Source organism: Notolepis coatsorum (genome assembly GCF_963971535.1).
Source record: "Notolepis coatsorum genome assembly, chromosome: 16".
Taxonomy (NCBI): Eukaryota; Metazoa; Chordata; class Actinopteri; order Aulopiformes; family Paralepididae; genus Notolepis; species Notolepis coatsorum.
In genome coordinates, this window is record NC_140180.1 from 66,721,806 (window position 1) to 66,742,974 (window position 21,169).

The 21,169-nt window shown below is 41.8% G+C and overlaps 2 protein-coding genes across 2 annotated transcripts in view; both read left to right on the forward strand.

The window, feature by feature from the left end:
- Nucleotides 1–1,127: 1,127 nt before the first annotated feature.
- trmt112 (tRNA methyltransferase activator subunit 11-2) lies at nt 1,128–7,685 on the forward strand. Its single transcript, XM_084332250.1, has 4 exons — nt 1,128–1,324; nt 1,671–1,772; nt 3,634–3,726; nt 7,323–7,685. Exons 1-4 carry the CDS (start codon nt 1,250–1,252, stop codon nt 7,422–7,424), a joined length of 372 nt encoding a protein of 123 aa, XP_084188376.1. The 5' UTR covers nt 1,128–1,249; the 3' UTR covers nt 7,425–7,685.
- A 1,289-nt stretch (nt 7,686–8,974) lies between these two features.
- Nucleotides 8,975–21,169, forward strand: part of tgfb5 (transforming growth factor, beta 5) — a 77,577-nt gene continuing 65,382 nt past the window's right edge. Inside the window, exons 1-4 of the mRNA XM_084332387.1 lie at nt 8,975–10,240; nt 10,716–10,879; nt 14,061–14,193; nt 18,474–18,584. Coding sequence (XP_084188513.1) covers nt 9,835–10,240; nt 10,716–10,879; nt 14,061–14,193; nt 18,474–18,584 — 814 coding nt within the window. The 5' untranslated portion in view covers nt 8,975–9,834. The remainder of the gene's footprint in view (nt 10,241–10,715; nt 10,880–14,060; nt 14,194–18,473; nt 18,585–21,169) is intronic.

A 21,169-nucleotide genomic window follows, 5' to 3' on the forward strand; every position in this document is an offset into this window, starting at 1 on the left:
GCGCTTAAAACAAAATTAGAAACATCACAAAACAAACTGGTCAGACTACTACTTGACCTGAACCCCAGAACCCACCTCACCCCTGCCCACTTTGACAACCTAGGATGGCTTAGAGTAGACGACAGAGTACAGCAACTTGCAATGGGCCTGGTCTACAAGATACACTATACGACCGGGGTGCCCATGTACATGTCAAAATACTTCCCAAAGGTCAGTGAATACCACAACCACTACACCAGAGGAAGCTCAACAAATCATGTTAAACCCAGATTCGGCTCAAACAAGGGACTAAACACGTTTCGCAATTATGCCACAACAATGTGGAACGCCCTACCCAAAGCTGTAAAGGAATGTGAATCCCTGCCCACATTCAAAACCGCTCTTAAAGAGCACCTACGGGAGGCTGCAATTCGAAGCTGCAATTTCTCTCCCACCCACCCACCCCCTCCTAATGTACAGTCCCCTCCCCATCATATGTATATACTCTGTCAGGATCTAGGGGTAACAGTACTGTATATTTGAATACTGTTTATGTCACAAATGTATCAGTACTAAATACCTATATGTCCCTATGCCATAAATGTCATGTATGTTGTGTATGTCATAAATGTCTATATGAATTGAAAATGGGGGACCCTGATGGAAACAAGACTAACGTCTTTCTCAGGTCTGCATCCCCTTAACAATTGTATGTATTGAGCCGTACTGTATTGTACCCATTCTGCAATCTGTTAAATAAAGTTTTCATTCATTCATTCATTCATGATGAATTGAAAATGGGGGACCCTGATGTAAACAAGACGAAAGTCTTTCTCTGGTCTGCATCCCCTTAACAATTGTATCATTGTATTGAGCTGTACTGTACTGTGCCCATTCTGCAATAATAAAGTTTTCAATCAATCAATCAATCAGCATTTTTTTTCTCTGGTTTTCATAGCGGTCAGTATTTCAGTACATCTTCCAACAATATATATCTGAGCATGAGGAAAGTAATATTGTTTGTTTTGTCTTGATTCTTTATTTTATTATTTTCATTTTCAAGAGGAAATATTTTTTTCTACCCGTCCCCAGTACAGATTGTAACGCGCCCAGCGTGGCACATGTTTCGGGGAACATGATAGCGATGCACCAGCAACACTTCCGGTCCACATGTAATTCTCAAAACAGTTGCCAATATTGTTAGTTGTTCGCCCAGTGGACATTTACTGTTAGCTTCCAGGTCTTAAGATATATATTCAACGTCTTTAAAATGAAACTACTAACGCACAACATGTTGACATCTCACGTGAAGGGAGTAGTCAAAGGCTACCCACTCCTCATCAAGGTAAACTGCTAACGCTAACGTCAACATCTGTTAACACTAACGTTAAGTCGTTAACTCGTTCCAGGAGCCCACGGCTAATATGTTTCGTTGTATTCTAACGGTACTCACCACAAAGCAAGTGTATATAACAGCATGTTTAAACGGGTTATTACGTTGTGTGTCCACAACAGAAGATGATGATGGTGCTAGAAGATAGAATTTGTCCAAGGCACACTGGTCCAATCCACAGCCTGTGTCTAAACTGAGTTTACTGTCCCCCGACATTGTCTCCAGGGACAGCACACAATGTTTGGACCCTGCTTGAAGTAAATCTGTTGTGTCACTCTCTCTGTATTGCTGTCTGCAGGCCACAGAGGTGAAGGTGAATGAGGTGGAGTTCAACCCTCAGTTTGTGAGCCGCATGATCCCCAAGCTGGAATGGAGCGCTCTGGTCCAGGCTGCTGAAGGGGTGTGTGTCAGTTTGTAGGAATATTCAACAGGCTCATAATATAATGTTACTGATACTGGTATGAATGAATGGATGCATTTTATTTGTATAGCGCTTTTCCAAACAAAGTTACAAAGTGCTTTACAGACATGTTAAAAACAGCAAACAGCAAACATCAGCAAAGGCGAACAAATTAAATAGAAAATAAAACAAGATAAAAAGAGAAAAAAAAACATTTCAAACAGGATTTGTAGGCAGATTTATAAAACAGTTTAAGCAATCAGAGCTGACCTAAACACATAACTGTAGGAAAAACATTTAATATATAGATGTGTTTTTAAAAGCGACTTAAAAGAGGACACTGACTGCTAGCCTAAGATCCAAGGGCAAGGTGTTCTAGAGCATGGGTGCCCGGGCCGCAAAGGCCCGGTCCCCCCGGGTGACCAGGCTAGTTCCAGGCCGGTAGTTCCTCTCTTGTCAGTTTGATGATTGTGTTGAGTTGCGGTGCTGCTAACAAGAAAGAAAAAAATCACATCACACTGTCAAATGTATCGGACCCTTTAGCTCAACTGGTGGACGCGGCTGTTACGGAGCACGAGCACACAAGTTCAAATCTCTCGGTTACAATAGCATGAACGTGGAGAGAGGTCTTGCTGTGCAAGACACTCTAGTGTAGAAATATATTGACTGCTGACATTTGTCTTTTTTATATTGGAGGTAGTCCTAGATGCAAGTTCACAGAGCACCCTACCATGTCCAGTTCACCCCCAGACACCCCTATTAAAGAAAATTACTTTCACATTCCTTGGCAACAGTTGTCTCATTCCTTAAGTAATAGATGAGCAAAATACATTATCACACGGCAATATTAATTTATTTAATAAGCCTCCTTTGATATACAGTATAATCTGTCATAATGCATCAGAAACGGATGACAAAGACTAAAGGCTAAGTTACAGCAGGTTAAGAGAAAAAGACACCTTCATGTCATGGTTCACACTACTGACTAGACTGAGCCTAAATCTGCCAAGAATGAAGTAAGGGATAATGTATAGCTACAAGGTCATTGTCGCAAAATAATTGACCGACACGTCGTTTAAAATACCGAGCCGCCTCGGCGAGGTGTTTTAAACGTCAGTGAAGGTCAATTATTTTGCGATGATGACCGAGTAAAGCTATACATTATCCCGCTTATTACATGGCTAACTTACTAACAATATACCTAATTCATTTGACAAATCGCAGTTCTGTGGCTCTGTCAGCCCAAATAAAGTGATTATTATTATCGCGGGCAGCCCGGCAGGTGTGTCTGATTGGCTGCACTGAAACAGTGTTTGTCAGTCGGCTTGATTGCGCACAGCGGTCATTATTGTCCCACAGCGGTCATTATTGTCTGATAATGACCGCTGTCGGGGGGCTATTGACCAATCACAAGCAAGCATTTCGGCGAATGTGAAAACGCCATGTAATAAAGGTAGATAGTTCTGGTTCTTGTTATTTAATTTTCTCCCCCATCAGGAATATTAGAATTGGAACAGAGATTTGATAAGAACCGGATTCGATAAGCAGAACTGGAATTGATTAGATCCAAACGATACCCAACCCTACTGAAAGAAAAGTATCGGTATGAAAATGTTTCATTGTGCTCCTAAATTACTTATTGTGTGCTCCTCCTACATCTTTTTCGTTTAGGAGCGCATGTGTTCCTTGGGTCAAAAGTAAGCGTCAAGTCCTGCTACACAAGCACTCCATGCAAGGCCTCTATTCTAGTCTCTGCCTTTCTGATCTTACTGAGGATATCAGTAATTTCTCTCTTGCTGCGTCTCACTGTCTGAACTAACTGTCTTATTGTGATTATTTATTTGATTAATCTCTCATCTAGCTGGGTCATCTCCAGGACCTACCTGCTGAGCTGGCGCCAGAATATGAGAACAATGACGACTTCCTGAAGAAAGTCCATCGAGTGCTGCTAGAGGTACGTCTCCTGTAGAGGCGAAGACTGACGCATGCTGTTGGTAGGCTGTCTGTAGGCTGTAAAGGGGGGTTATTCAAAACGGCAAGAATGACATGACTTTCTTTTTCATAGTTATCTGTTTCACTGGGTAATGCCAATTCTTGAAATGGCCCTTTTAAAATAGTTTCTTGCTTTACGAGGACCTCTAGTGGTGAGATCAGACACTGTTAGGGAAGATGGTTGTTTATAACAAGGGATGCATGGCGGATCCAATTTTGGCTTTTAAAAACACAATCGGAATTGGTGCAATATTTTTGCAGACTATTTTTGTCCTTTCAACTTGGAGTGTGTTTAATAATGCTTGATACAGATGGAGTGTGTTAATACTTAATACAGTGTGTTAATAATGTGTGTTAATAATGCTTAATACAGATGGAGTGTGTTAATACTTAATACAGTGTGTTAATAATGTGTGTTAATAATGCTTAATACAGATGGAGTGTGTTAATACTTAATACAGTGTGTTAATAATGTGTGTTAATAATGCTTAATACAGATGGAGTGTGAATGCCTAATACAGTGTGTTAATGCTTGGTACAGATGGAGTGTGTTAATACTTAATACAGTGTGTTAATAATGTGTGTTAATAATGCCTAATACAGTGTCTTAATAATGCTTAATACAGATGGAATGTGTTAATAATGCTTAATGGGTTAATAATGCTTAAGCCTGACGGGCCCTGTACTGGGCCGAGAACACTATGGGTGCCGGAGGTTAAATTCATGATATACCATGGGTTGCCAGCTCTATTTGTCTATGGATAAGTACCCCTTCTTTGCATGGCTATAACTTTTTAAATTCTATTGCTACATTGCCATTATTAGGGCCCATTCAAAGTCCTATATGTATTGTTCATTGTGTAGCAACGTTAAACTTTTTCATTCACATATTCATAGTAAAGTATGGTCTAATGTATAAGTATGTTTTCATCTCTTTCTGCAGCTTTCTCCAGAACGTGATCTATAGCCCCAAATGCATTATATTGATGATGAAATACAGTTTGATGGCAATCGGGGCGATATAAAAAATTTCAATTGGACGTACTTCTAGAATGATCTACGTATGATCTGATGATGACCGGATGGGCGGGGGATCGTTTATAATTCCGTGGGCAGCGTTATATCATTCATCTAGTGTGGGTCATATGTTCATCATAACAGTTTATATGGAACACGTTCAAGAATAACGCTGAATCTTACCGGATCTTCCTCGTGCCGTTGGACGATCAGCGTGGTGTAGACAGTTTTCGATTATGGGATGTTTATCCTGATGAACCATTTCCAGCTTGTATAATACTATATACGTCCAAATCATGTTGATTATCGAGTTATTGGCAATGGATCGCTATATATTGTGACGAGCCAGAGTGCCGGCAGCCAAACCGAGTGCCCGGAAGTAATATGGCCGACCAGCACAACCTCCACAGCACTTCCTGTTTGGCGATTGCGCCGATCGGCCACCAGATCGCGCTCCTGAACCGCCAGAGAGCTCAGTGGGTCCTCCTGGTGGATCTCAGGCCAGCGGAGGGGAAATATGAATCCGATCACAGATTTTTGAAATATTGATATTAAAGACGCTGTAAAGCGTCCTTCGGCAACTTGAGCATGGCCGGGAATGACGCTGTAAAGCGTTTCCCGGCAGTTAAAGTGTTAATATCACGTCATAAATCGATCAATACAGTCCGTATTAATTAATGTTGCATTTCTTTTTCAAATGTAGCCAAGAGTAAAGACCCTAACCTTATCAAAACAGCAGTCAATGTGTATATTTTCAACACTACGTTTGTTTACCAATGATTTTAAGTGTTATTAGCTAAATATGAGTTTATAGAATTCTCCGTGCATTGCATCGGAAACCGGATGATATAGGAATTAGACACCGTCATTCATGTTTGTAGTCCTAAGAAAGACGAAACCCATAGAACTACACTACCCAGCTCACACCAGCCCCTGTACGCTGGAGGGGCTAACGTGAAATTTTTTTGTGGCCGATACCGATAACCGATATTAATATTGCTGTTCTGGCCGATACCGATATTTACCGATGTCGATATCTCTGTATAGAAAACACTTTTTTATGATAATCAAATAAAGAGCTATTTTCCAAAACGCATAATCTTTTTTACTTTTGTAACTTATTTTCAGAAATGACTGATATTTTGAAACTATTTAAGGCCAAAACATGTAAAAAGAAAGCAAAAAAAAGATTTAAAAAAAAAATTGTATCGGCCCAATCTTGATATTGGACCGATACCGATGTGTAAAAAAAACGGCCATATCGGTCGATATATCGTGCATCACTACTTACAGTAGATTTCATTCACTGTCTTTTCTGCCCTGTAACGGGCACTGGTGCTACTAAATCCAGATTTAACTCTGCCATTGGAAAGAGGAGATTTAGCCCGATCATAGATGTATGACTTGGCCATAATAAGGTAATTTATAGGCCTGATATTCTATATTTTATATTCATATTTTAAATTACATGTGTCCGGATGGCAAAATTCTACATTCTACAAAAAAATCTGTAAATCATCTGCCCTTTATTCATTTGCTTAGATTTTTTGTACACTTGATCTCAAGAAGGTGAATGAGATCAGTCATTTCATGTCTGGTCAATGTTATTTACCATCAAAGATGGGGGAAAATATATATATAATAATAATAATTTATATTCTCCTTTGGTTCATTACAATTTAAGCATAGTAACAGACACAATATTTCTGACACTGGGAATACATTCCATGAGGTCCATGGATATCCCTAGAACATGCAAATGGACCTTGTAGAAGTGGAGCAATCTTCCATTTATTTGGGTATCTACTAGGGCTGTCTTAAATACTTCGAAGCTTCGTTCGATGGGCAATGGGCATGGGATTCGAATATGAAAATAAAATTTGATTATTAAAAAAAATATATATATATATATGATATTTTTTTATTTTGTTTTGTGCAAAATCAACTCTGCCTCTCTTTGTTAAAGGAAAACGCCAACATTTTGGGAAATTAGCTTATTTGCCATCTTCCCTGGAGTTAGACAAGAAGATACATACCCTTTTCTTCTCTGTGCGTGCAGTAGGCTTAGGGAACAGCTGTGCCGTTAGCATAGCTTAGCTTCATCACTGGAAGTGGGGCAGTCCTTTACCCTGAAGTTCCCTACAGTCACGAAATACACTCCAAATACAACTCAAACGTTCCTGTAAACATGTTGTGACCTGTGTATTTACCACGTGGAGAAATAAAAAATAATTGAATTCGACAATTACGTTTTCTAAGCAAATATACTCTGAACTATTTTTTGCCGAACCACTCCTCTCTGGGCGCAGTCAGTGATTTCACGCAAAATGTAATACATTTTAAAATTAAAATCGAATCTCGGCCCCGAACCTTCGAATTCCAAAAAAATATTCGAAGGTCAGCCCTAGTATCTACTTTTAGGCAAATTTTCTGAATATGTGGCTAGGGCTTAAGAGGTTAATACAGATGCTGGATACAGGATCGATATTGGTACATCCCTACTTAAAACTTGTGTCCAACTCTCCTGTGTGTGTGTTGTAGGTGGAGGTGATGGAGGGGTGTCTGCAGTGTCCCGAGTCTGGGCGTGAATTCCCAATCTCCAGGGGGGTCCCCAACATGCTTCTGAACGAAGACGAGGTCTAGATGTACAGACGTACAGCTGAATCGTGTGTGGGATTCCTCTGCACTGGGCTCTGGTTTGACAGCATACCGTGCGAAGATGTGTGCCACACTCTTTATTCTTTTGTAGTTAAGATGAAGTTGGAGGATTTTCAGCAGCTAATGTTACCCCTGGGAAGAAAGACATTTTATTTTTTATTTTTTATTTATTTTTGTAAAAGGTTTTGGGTGTGTTTTTTTTTTTTTTCTTTTTAATAAAAATACATATCCTTGTTTGTCAGATAACCCAAGCAGTTTCTTTAAAATCTTTTCATGGGAAAAAAATCCTGTAACTATAGAAATGTGAAATGTACGCAGTATAAGTGAGCTGGTGTGTATGTGAGAGAGAAAGAGAGAGAGTGAATGTTTCCATGAATGAAAGCAGGTTATTATGACTGAGATCTTTGAGCCCTATCCCTCCGTGTGGAACAGAGAGAAGTGCGTGAGGATCAGATGACGTGGCAGTGGTCTGACTATATTTGGCTTTGAGGAAAGAGGCAGGGGGGGGGGAAAGCCAGACGAGGGAAAAGTTGTTTTTGAGGACGTTTTTTTTCTTCACATTGCAATACCCGCAACTAACCACTGGGATTTTAGTCCCATTGATCCAAATTGGCCCGGCGGCCGTCACTCTCTGTCTGTCTGTTTGATTTGTGTTAGTTATGAAAGGGACAGTTGCAAAGAGGAGTATGCTCACATCTCGATTGTGTTCAGTCTGTAAGTCTAAGGTGGTACCATAAGGAGTCAAGTTGGAACAGGATACTGTGTTCCCAGGCGGTGTTATCATTTTTAGAAACCTTGCCAGTAGAGACTGAGGAAAAAAACATGCCCTGACCACAAGCCTGGAGGCAGCCTTTCTCTCTGTGTAGACGTCTGTCTGTCTGTCTCTCTCTCTCTCTGTCTGTCTTTCTGTATATCTGTGTGTCTCTCTCCTACCTTTCCCTTCTACTTACTGTATGGCAATTACAGGCCTGCAGCCTAGACTATAATAATGGGATGGCAGTGGAGCAGCAATAAAAATCTCCCGTGACAGATTAACAGTCCTCCAAACCCCTGAACTGTAATTAACAATGAGACCAAGAAGAACAGAAATAAAATAAAACGGAAAATATTTTAAGGTTAGACAGATTAAGAAAGAAAAAGAGAGACAACGCGTGGAGTCGTTTTAATTAATCGAGGACACTCCTTTAGACGTTGAAAATGCTTAGGTCAGGGCTGTTTTCACATGATTGTTATCGGCAATGGTCCGTTTTGTAGCTTAATGGGGGTTATTTGTTGGTGACTACCAACACCCCCTCCCCATCGCCTCCGTTCTCGTGCAATTATACGGCGTTAGGGTTGATTCATCATCTTCATGAAATATGTACCTGTGCTGTGCGCGGGCGGGGGAGAGGGCGGTGCAAACATTTCTGTGGGGAGAAGAAACGGTAAGTGCGCGCCGGGTATGCGTGTGTGGTATGTGCGCGCGCGCGCTCTGATGAGGGAGATGCCTATAGCCTCCACATAATCATACACTCCCATCACTTCGGTGGCACCCCACCCGTCACCTCTCACACATTCGGTCTCTATCTCACTCTCACACACTGTCTCTCTCCCCTTTTGCACTCTTGTCTCATTTTATTGGAGCTGTGTAAGTTTCTTCATGACCGGTAGAATGACGGTGCGTCAGGTCTTTTCGTCCAGAAAGTGTTTTCTTCGATGATCCCATGGGACGCGTCTGGCTCGAGAGAGATGGGACTTGGTCGGAGCACATTAAAACCTGGGATCTGTATGTGATTTATTGAAAGATTTTGCTCAAGGGATTCTAAGAGCACAAGGACTTCTTTCATGGAGCCATTTTATTTTTGCGTCCTAACCTGCTTTTGTATGTAGCTTAAGTTGCTTAACGTGTACATGTATTTGGTGTTGAGGGAATTTGAGAAAACCACTATGGTTTCCCTGACATAGATCAACATAGTTCTACATTAAAAGCACTTTTTTTATTGACTTATAATAGATTTCATTTTGGGACATGATCTCAATAGACTCGAATTTGGACAACCGTTTGGGAACGGGTATGTAGAGGTTTTCTTTTATCCAACTGGCTTCGTGATGGGTCTTTTGGAAGCAAGTGGACTGAAATACAGTTTTCAGATAATTTGATCAGGTTTTATTCGAAGAGGGCTCACGAAATGGGCTGAACTCCCCGCTTCAGTCGCTTCTGTTGACTTTTTTTGGCCGGAATGTTGTGAATTAGCTGAAGATAACCGACGATAACTATAGTGATTGGTAGAAGTGTGAATGAGTGGACAGCCTGCGGTCAAGTAGCCTAACCTTACATTTGGAACCGACGTTGTGACGGACGGACAGCACGCGGCTCCGAGCGCACCAGCATCAAACTGAGCTCTCCTGACTTCGTATGGAGCTTCAGCTACGGCCAAGGAATATCGCCTTCCTCGAGTTCCTTCACCGGACAATGTGGCTCACCCACCTCGCTCTACTGCTGCTCAGGTTGGTGGGGACGGTCGGGGGACTCAACACGTGCCATAACTTGAACCTGGACGAGCAGAAATCGAAGCGCATCGAGGCTGTCCGCGGCCAAATCCTCAGCAAGCTCCGCATTCGCAGCCCGCCGTACGCCACCGACACCCAGCCGAGTGACCCGGTGCCGCCCGAGGTCATGCTGCTCTACAACAGCACGCGGGAGCTGCTGAAGGAGCGCGCGCGCCAGGCAGAGTCCGCATGCGAACGGGAGAGTAGCGAGGAGGATTATTACGCAAAGGAGGTGCAGCGCATTGACATGCTCCCACCGCGCACGGACACCAGTGAGTCCCTATCTGTTGTCGATTTATGAGGTGGCAGCGATTGGTCGTGATGACACATTTAATGGCCGACGTTATATAATCTGTGATACTTGGAGCCCTATTACGCGTGCGTAAAAGCTCTCCAACCACCTTCGCCGCGTGCGTAAAAGCTCTCCAGGCACCTTCCCCATCCTTTTTTTTGTTTTTTAACAATACTGATATATCTTTGCCTATCTCGCCAAAGACTGTATAGACTAGGCCTACAACTAAGCTAACATTTAAACTTCTATGACACATGTTACCCTGTAACCCTCTCCCCGTCAGTCAGTGTGTCGTTAGGATCATGCTGTTATGACTTTGATCATACATACACACATCGTAATTGTTGGATAGCCCCACCTCTCTGTTTCTCTTCCCCGACCCACCCGTGTCACGCTGTATATTTTAGATCGAGTTACTATAGACACTCATCCCTACTCCACACTCTCTCCTCCAGACGCAGTGAGTCCCGCGGTCCTCAGCCCCTACTACAGAATGGTCCACTTTGATGTCAGCGGAGTGGACCTGACTAACAGCACGCTGGTCAAAGCTGAGTTCAGAATCTTCAGGGCCCCAAACCCACAAGCCAAGGCCACAGAACAGAGAGTGGAGATGTTTCAGGTGGCGGAGCATTCTGTGACACTTATTTAGTTATTTTATTTATTTATTTGTACACATTGGAGAAGAGGGTTTCTGTGTTTGTCCATCAGTTGATCTAAAACAGCATTGTCAGTGTTGCGTTCAGAGCTATAGCTGTTCCCCCATGGTTTCAAGGTGGAATGCAATGTAACAAAAACTGAATGAAAATGTATCTGAAGCTTTTTGCCCACAACATGACAATTGACAAGTAAGACGAATTATCTACATAATGTCAAATGCAAAATGTCCAAGTATCCCATTAAGTTAAGTTAAAGGGGACTTTAAGAATTCACATGTGCCCCAGGACAATTCATTTGTGAACACACACCTTCTCTCCTAAAGCTAGAAATGAGAGAGAGAAATCTCCAATCAGTGATGTCACTGAGATGTAAAATCTGGGGCTGTTTCATAAACAATGAATGGGGCTCTAACTTTATGAGGACGTGTTTCTGTGAGCTCTTACACCCAAATGAGACCATGAGCTCTTACACCCAAATGAGACCATAACGTGTTTCTTTGAGCTCTTACACCCAAATGAGACCATAACATGTTTGTGTGAGCTCTTACACGCAAATGAGACCATAACGTCTTTCTGTGAGCTCTACACCCAAATGAGACCATAACGTGTTTGTGTGAGCTCTTACACCCAAATGAGGCCATAACATGTTTCTGTGAGCTCTTACACCTAAATGAGTTTATATTTTAGCATTGATAGACCCATAATTAAAAATGAATTTGTGTGTAAAAGCTCACACAAGCATTTTATGGCCTAATGGGGGCACCAAAGTTAACAAGTTTATAATTCTTGGGCATTTGGCGCCATGAATGTGCACAGCAGTTTCATGGCAAACCGGCCATTACTTTTTGAGATATCTTGTTCACTTTGAGATGTGGCTTTTTCCCTTGGCGGTAAAATTTATCCAAAATCTCCATATGGTCCATGATCTCAGACTTATCGTTCTGCAAAACGTTTTCCCTCAGCTAGAAATGGGAGAAGCAGTTTTGTGTAACACGTGATGTCATCTGGAGCTGCTCTGGATGTCAGACAGACTATGTGTTTGTGTCGGTTCTGATCCTCATCACCCAGGAAGTCCCCCTGCTCTCGCTGTCACCAAGACAATCTTTCCCAAATACACTTTACCCTTTGAAGTGAAAATACAGCTGGATAGTAAAAAAAATAATCACATGTTACTAATATAAACCTACTCTGTACAATCAGTATGAGCAAAACTCCCTCCCAAAGCTAGACATCAGAGCGCCAACACTGTTGTGATATCATCAAGAGCTGCTCCACTGACAATGAATTGAAGAGGCATACTATGCACTCATGGGATTTCTCTTGAATTTTAACGTCCAAAGAGCTTTGTCGTTGTTGCTGTGTCCACTAAGTTGATCTTCAGTTCACTGTCAACGGAGCAGGTCTAGGATTTGTCTCTTAAGGGAACACACCAACATTATGGGAAATGCGCTCACGTCTTCTCCAGAGTCCGACAATAAGATAGATACCTATTTCAGTAGAATTTCTGTGCGTTCAGTAGAAATCTGTCTGGCTGCAAGCTAGTGGATACGGACCACTAGATTATCTTAAAACTCCAGGAGAGGTGTTTTTGGCCAACAGCTAAGCCAGCTTTCTACTGAACACACAGAGAGGAAACTGGTATCTTCTTGTCTGACACTGGAGAAGATGGTAAGCGCATTTCCCATAATGTTGACATGTTCCTTTAAAGGGGAATATCACCCAATTTAATAATTCATACAGGTAAGACAGTCCAAAATGTTAGTGAACATGATGAACTCTTGCAAATCCAAAAACTAGAGTAGGCCTACTAAAAGTTAATCTTGTGATGTCCTCAGGTATAAAGTCTATAATAATGTTATAGTGCTATAATGGTCTGTGAATACAGGTCTATTTTCTGTATGAGAACCGAGGATACTGTAGAATACTATTATATAAGATCATTTGGTAAAAAGTTAAAAACCCCAACATTTTGTGGGTCCACAACATCAGTCTCTCATTCATTGTCTATGGAGCAGCTCCAGATTTGATACCTGATGACATCACAAGTCTTGAGTCTGACTTCTCTGGTTTTGGGAGAGAATAGCTCATGTTCACAAATATTTCCTTGTTCCACAGAAATAACATTTAAATTATTGGGCGGCGCTCCCCTTTAAAGGTGCCTACAGACTACAGAGTTTACAAAATATTTACTATGCAAGTAATTCTTAGAATGATTCTATTTCATGTCAAAAGGTTCAAATCTATTTCCAAAAACTATGTAGTGCATCTTTAATGACATCACAAACGAGTGTTGGCTCTCGTGTATTTGCTTAGGAGAGACTTTTATTTACATCCACAGGTCAAAACTGGACTGTCCTAAGATCACAAGAGTAACAAACATGTGGATTCTGTTTTATGGAGTTTTTCTTTCCTTTGATGTATTTGTTGGCCACTAGCCCATGAGATGTAGATGCCAATACCATTAGCCAGCCATCAAAATACTGGCCATTGAGACGCAGAACCATAAACGTCTGTTTTTACATTTTCAGATGGAGAGTGATTTCAAAGCTAATTATCTAAAGATGGAGAGATGGAGTGTGTTATGTACATTCATAATTAAAGACGGAAGAGGCGGAGTGCTTTTGGGTGATTTATCATATACAAATGTAATAATAATAATAATCAAAACAGACCTCTATTGTTCTGTGTCTCTGAAGGGTTCAATTTCAAAAGCCTTGATTGAAGAGTAATTTCTGGCAGCCTCAGAGGCCAATCATATTTCCATCCTCTGGATGACTATTACGGGATGTCATCATTGTTTAAGATGCCACTATGCTGAGATCTGTGCCATCCATGCCTGTGTTATCTGTAATCACATGTGGGATTCGAGCAGGCATGTGTGTGTGCGTGTGTGCATATGCCTGTCTGTCTGTCTGTCTGTCTGTGTGTGTGCATATGCCTGTGTGTGTTGTGTGTGTGTGTGTGCCTGTCTGTGTGTGTGTCAGCGTATGCATGCGTGTTGGGCATTGTGCCTAAAATGTCTTTGAGATCATGGTGAACATCTTAAATAGCTTATTTTAATTTGAATGTTATGTACATAGCCTATCATTTAATTGGTGGATCTAAATACAGCATTCTAATGTGTGTGTGTGTGTACCTTGTCAGTTGCTGAAGCCAGATGATGACAGCAGTTCCACCCAGCGCTACATTGATTCCCGGACTGTGCGACCCCGCGCTAAGGGCGCCTGGCTCTCTGTGGAGGTCACAGACACCGTCAAGGACTGGTTGTCCGAGACAGGTGAGGTGATGAGTCAGCTTGACCCTGTTCAAACCTTCTTATTCAATACAGAGGCAGGTCAGGTGATGAGTCAGCTCGACCCTGTTCAAACCTTCTTATTCAATACAGAGGCAGGTCAGGTGATGAGTCAGCTTGACCCTGTTCAAACCTTCTTATTCAATACAGAGGCAGTCACGTGATGAGTCAGCTTGACCCTGTTCAAACCTTCTTATTCAATACAGAGGCAGGTCACGTGATGAGTCAGCTTGACCCTGTTCAAACCTTCTTATTCAATACAGAGGCAGGTCACGTGATGAGTCAGCTTGACCCTGTTCAAACCTTCTTATTCAATACAGAGGCAGGTCAGGTGATGAGTCAGCTCGACTCTGTTAAAACCTTATTCAATACAGAGGCAGGTCACGTGATGAGTCAGCTTGACCCTGTTCAAACCTTCTTATTCAATACAGAGGCAGGTCAGGTGATGAGTCAGCTTGACTCTGTTCAAACCTTATTCAATACAGAGGCAGGTGAGGTGATGAGTCAGCTTGACGCTGTTCAAACCTTATTCAATACAGAGGCAGGTGAGGTGATGAGTCAGCTCGACTCTGTTCAAACCTTCTTATTCAATACAGAGGCAGGTCAGGTGATGAGTCAGCTCGACTCTGTTCAAACCTTCTTATTCAATACAGAGATCAGTGTCATACAACTTACTGTCCAGGAGAGGTTTGAGAGCTTTCAAGAATCACATTTATTATTACTTTTCCTTTCTTTGGAAAAATCATAGAAGAAAGTTTAAGACTTACAAGCTTAGCGCGAAAGCAGGTTTTATGCAATTTCGACGTCCATCGAAAGCCAAGGCTCTCCTCTTTCTTAGGACTACAATGACGGCGTAATTTCTTCACGTCTAAATCATCCAGTTTCCGATGCAATGCACAGAGATATTTATAAGCTCATATTTAGCTAATAACACTTAAAATAATTGGTAAACAAACGTAGTGCTGAAAATATACACTTTGACTGCTGTTTTGATCTTGGTCTTTACTCTTGGCTACATTTGAAAAAGAAACGCAACATTAATTAATACAGACTGTATTGATCTATTTATGACGTGAAATAAATCTCAACCCGGTATTGGGCTTAATTTCTGAGAAAATAAATAAATAAATAGATAAATAAGAACTAAACCCAATCGCGCGGATAGCTATAGTGGAATAGACTATTAATTAGGGATGTTCGATATTGGCTTTTTTACCGATATCCGATATACCGATATTGTCCAACTCTTAATTTCCGATACCGATATCAACCGATACCGTGAGTGAACACAATCCCCAAGGATTTCTCCCAAATGAAGCCATTAAAAACTTGGGCGCACACCAATACATCCAGATATAGTCGTATTTATTATCATTATAATTATTTAATTCCGAGGATGTCTGTAGAATCAAAGTGAAAACAATCCCCAAGGATTTCTCCCAAATGAAGCTGTTAAAAACATGGGCGCACATAGGGATGGGTATCGTTAGGATTTTATCGATACTACTACTCTTATCGATACTGCTTAACGGTTCGGTCGTTATGCCAATTCCCAACCCCCTTCCTGGTTGTTGCGCACCCCCCCCCCCTACTGTTGGTCCGAGAGGCCGGAGACTGTCACATGCTTTCCTCCGACGCATGTGCAGCCAGCCGGCAGCCAGCCTGGCAGTGCAGATTCTCACTGGGAGAGTGTAACGTGTGGAAGGTCGCACTACATCTCTCCAGATCCTACCCTCGCTGTGCAGGCGCCCCGACCGAACTGTAGGGGTCGCTGTCCACAACGCCCAGGACCCACCCACGGCTTCCCTCCCCCTAACTCAGCCAAACGAGTTAGTATAGCGATCAGCCCAAGCCAAGGCAATGCTGACTCTCCGGGAGTCGAGACCGCAGCCTCTTGCATTGGTGACGAGCACAATCTCCGCTACACCACCTGACCGCCCCCCGACAGAGTTTTCTGTTGTTTTTCTATAGTCTACAAGCTGAACACATTTCCTACGTCATATAACCGTTGCAAAGTCCATTTCCGCCGCTTTCTTTGCTCTCGTAATGTTTACATACCATCTGTGAAAGTTTCACTTTCGGTTTTTGGTGAAGTTGTAATGAGTCCAACCTCCTTTGATTGACAGGCAGTTACATTTTTAGGGAGATCGTATACACCAATCAAATTGAAGCACCCCTGTGCCTGTGGCGTGCACATGCTGGAAAAACGTTTTTTTTTCAGGGGCCCTTTTCCTCCTACTGTGCACTACAGCGCCAATTTCGGCAACTAGTGGTCAAAGACTCCATTGGATACCTTTAAAATCTTCTTCGTTGCGGGAGGAGGGGAAGGGGTGTTTATCCTGACCCTGAGACTAGACTTGAAACATAACATAAGCAGTGTGTTTTAGTCAGTATTTCGCAGGGGATGAATAGAGATGGTGGTCGTCCTGGTGACACCTGTACCTTCTAGTTTACTAGGCACCAGGCACGGCTTAAATGACTTCAGCACGACTGCCAGTGTCACATGTTCAGATCAATTTAGCTAGCGGTGTAGTTTAGGGGGGGGTTTGTGAATCTAACCCCAGAGCCATAAACAGACCGAGTTTGGTTGAAGTTTTCACTGGGAGCCATGTTAGCTCCACTGACCTGCCCTAGTCCGGTTGCTAAGTAACTAATGTGCCGCCTGTTTTAGTAGTGATAACTGGCACCACTGTTTCACTCCCGATACAGATTCTGAGTCCATACATTATTAAGTATTGAACAAGACAGATTATAGTTCCATTCCGTTGCTTTTACTGTATAGATGTAGGCTATTGGTTTTGAGATCATTGGACATAATGATTGTGCTAGAGCACATTTATTTGCCATCTCAGATCAAGTTGCGTGTGTGACATGTTACGCATGTCTCCTGATAACCATATGCCAGGGCTATTCAACTAAATTGTTCAGGGGGCCCACATTGTCAGAAACCCAAGGGGCCAGGGGCCGGACTGCCACGGCGCCTCCCCGTGCTATGAATATATGTACACTTGACACAACACGCAACCACATTTTCACAACTTTTATTTAACTACATTGCAAAAGTAGTATACTTTTCAAAAAAAGTGCTTCATTTATGTGCCACATCTGCAACATCTCCTCCAAAAAGTGCTTCATTTATGACTGTGCAACAACTGCAACATCTCCTCTTCAACATTTCAATATAAAAATAAAATAAAAAACAAACAAGTGCATGATGTGCATCTGAACATTCTAACATCAACACTTGAACAAAAAAACACATTTATAGTGCAGCTGAGCTTATGAAAAAGTGCTTCATGTCTGTGCAACAACAGCAAATCACAGCATCTTATTAGCACTTATTGTCCACTCTTAACTCTCAAACATCAGGGGGGGTGGGGGGCAGACAGGCCTAGCCTACATACACACATCTAATGAGAGAGATTGCACTTCTTTGACTGGGCAATGGCAGAGAAAGAGGGTTCATAGGAAGTGAGGGCTACCCGCAAACAGTGATGCAAATGCTCATTTGTCAAGGAGGCACGTTGCTTGTTTTAATGGCATTCATGTGAGAGAAACTGGATTCACAGGTGTATGTTGAGCCAAACATTGTTAGCACAGATATTGCCAGCGTTTTTATTTTGGGGAATGTGTTGACATGAATACACTTTATCCAAAATGTTCATGGTGGATTCATTCTCAAGTGCCTGCCTCAGAGCAGATGATGCTTGCATGTCAATTATTTCAAGTTGCAGGAGACCTTCATCAATGTGAAGTGATGCAAGCAACTCTTGTCCTTTTGTGGAAATAGCAGCTACATTGGCAAATGGGTTGCTCACAAAATGCATCAATTCTCTGGGCATGTCAAATTCATCAAATCGACTTGCAAAGTTTTCCCTCAATTTATCAATGAAATCTGTCATTAGTTGAGTGACTTTTGGCTCAATTGTGCGTGTGAACGTTGACATGAAAAGATTTTTTTTTTCTTTTTTTTAATTATCATGTAATCTTTTGCGGGCCGGTCATCCGGCCCGCGGGCCGCCAGTTGAATAGCCCTGCCATATGCCCTCTACCAGTATTTAGCTTTGGGCAGCCAAACAAAGTAACCCATTGCCACTTCTTGCACATTCACCCCTCTCTCTCTCTCTCTCTCTCTCTCTCTCTCTCTCTCTCTCTCTCTCTCTCTCTCTCTCTCTCTCTCTCTCTCTCTCTCTCTCTCTCTCTCTCTCTTTCTTTCTTTCTTTCTTTCTTTCATCCATCCTTCCCACTCCCTCCTCCCTCACCAGAGAAGAATCTAGGTATCAAGTTGGGGGTGCACTGTCCCTGCTGCACGTTCGTTCCCTCCACCAACAACATTGTTCCCAACAAGAGTGAGGAGCTGGAGGCGCTCTTCGCAGGTTTGTTGTCGTAGAGAATTTATTTAAATTTTTCATTGATAGTATAGTTGAGGGCAGGGGCACTCCAGATAGCGAAGCTGGGCTTATTTCATTTTAGGAATGAGTTTACACCGAGGGGCTATGACTATGTGGTTTCCGCCTCATTACATCTGCACTACAGAGAAGAGGGAGAAAAAGGATGTCCGATATTATCGGCCTACCGATATTATCGGCCGATATTGGCATTAAAATGTGATATCGGAAAATATCGTTATCGGTTTTCAAAAAAAAATATATATATATTTTTTTATTTTTATTTTTTACATTTCTATAACCTTTATTTACCCAGGCAAGCAAGTAAGAACAAATTCTGATTTTATTTATTGTCAAAAGTATGCATAATGTTGTGTTAATTCCACAACAAGAGATATGTAATGTTAATTACCTGAAATTATTCAGTTTCTTTGCGGGGGAAACCCTGCATATATCGGTATCGGTTGATATCGGTATCGGAAATTAAGAGTTGGACAATATCGGTATATCGGTATCGGTAAAAAGGCCAATATCGAGCATCCCTTAACCTATAATTTAAAAACACTTTTGTTCAGCTCACATACTGCACCACCTCAGTCAGTCCAAAACAAAAATAGACAGGGAGGACTCTCCCTCTATAAATCAAGGTTCACATGTCTGGGATGTTGACAAAGTTTTAAACTAACTTAAATACAAAGGTGTACACAAGCTTTAAATTACCTTAGAAACAAATGTGTAAGCAAGCTTTAAACTAGCTTAAAACAAAGGTGTAAGCAAGCTTTAAACTAGCTTAAACACAAAGGTGTAAGCAAGCTACAAGCTTAAAAACAAAGGTGTAAGTGCGGCTGGGTGGCACAGTGGACTAAGCACTCGTCACCAACGCGAGGGACACTGGTATCGAATCCGGCTGTCAGCGTTGCCTCCGGCTTGGCCGGCTGTCATACTGCTCAATTGGCAGAGTCAGCGGGAGGGAAGCCGGTGGGGTGGTATTCTGGTTGTTGTAAACAGCGACTCCTACAGGTCGGTCAGGGCGCCTGCACAGCGAGGGAGGGAGATGGTGAGGGTAGTGTGACCTCCCACACGTTACATCTCACCAATGAGAGTCCGCGCTGGCAGGTGAAAAGATGCTGCTGGCTGTCTCCTATGTCTCGGAGGAAGCATCTGATAGACTTCAGGGCTCCCTAGACCGACCAGTGGGGGGCACATGCGAGCAACGACCAGGAAGGGGAGGGGGGAATTGGCATAACGGCCAAAATTGGGATGGGAGAAAAACACAGAAAAACAGGAGGAGAAAAAGTGAAAAAAAAGGTGTAAGTATGCTTTAAACTAGCTTAGACACAAAGCTGTAAGTAAGCTACTAGCTTAAAAACAAAGGTGTAAGCTAAGCAAGCTTTAAACTAGCTTAATTCAAGTTCAAGTTCTTTATTTGTCAAATACACAACAATACAGGGGGCATTGCAGGTAATTCAATTATTGTGTTTCGAGCTCAAACTCAACAGTGCACAATTAAGAAACATCAATTAATACAAGAATGGTAACAATAGGTAGTAGTAGTAACATCAAATACAATATAAAATAGTAAATTATTTACAGAAAGTGTCTTGCGTGCAGTGTATGTCCATGATAAGGTGCAGGGTGTGTATGTGTCCAATAACAATAACAATAAGTAGTAGTAGTAGAAACTAAGATGTAAGCAAGCTTTAAACTAGCTTAGAAACAAAGATATAAGCCAGCTTTAAACTATCTTATAAACACCTTTGTTTCTAAGCTAGTTTAAATCTTGTTTACGTCTTTAAGCTAGCTTAGAAACAAAGGTGTAACGCAGCACCATCTCAATACTTCTCTTGCTGCTATACGCTAGCAACTTGTAAATGGACGGACGTCAGAGGCCCTGATGAGGGTGATTACAGACCATTTAGGTCCAAAAATAATAGTTCTAATTTTCACCCTGACCAACTAATGGCTCGTTTTCAGATTAAATTGAATAATTGACCTGTGGTCAATAAACCGCAAGTGGTTATGTGTGCTATGGAGTAATTTATGCTTTTCTAGTATTTTCTTTTTTACCTGGAGGCTAGGGTTGGGCAACCAAATTACTCCCTTCATTTTAAGAAAATATAGACACACAGATTACACCCACAGCCTTCTCTGGACATTTGAGGGTATACTATGTACTCAGCTAACCAGGCTAATTCCCACTGAAATATGTGCCTGTAGGAGGATTGAGTCACACTGGGACTGAGTAATACACCCATATTCCATCCTCCTCAACTACACCACTGGCTTTGCTTTCATTCCGTCTTTGCCATACTATAGGCATGTGTGTATATGTAGGCCTATATATAGAGTGAATGAATATACAATAATTTTCCGAAGGAAGGAGTTAATGTATGGGTGCTACAAGAAAAGTTGCTCTGAAGAGAAGTCGTTTCCATCTTGATAACTAACAAGACCTGACCCCTAGCCCTTTGAATGGGGAGTCATCCATATTTAAGAATCTGTCCTGTATAATACAATTATAGAAGTAACAATGAAAAAGAAAGAAAAATAATAAAGTAAGATAAAATAATTAA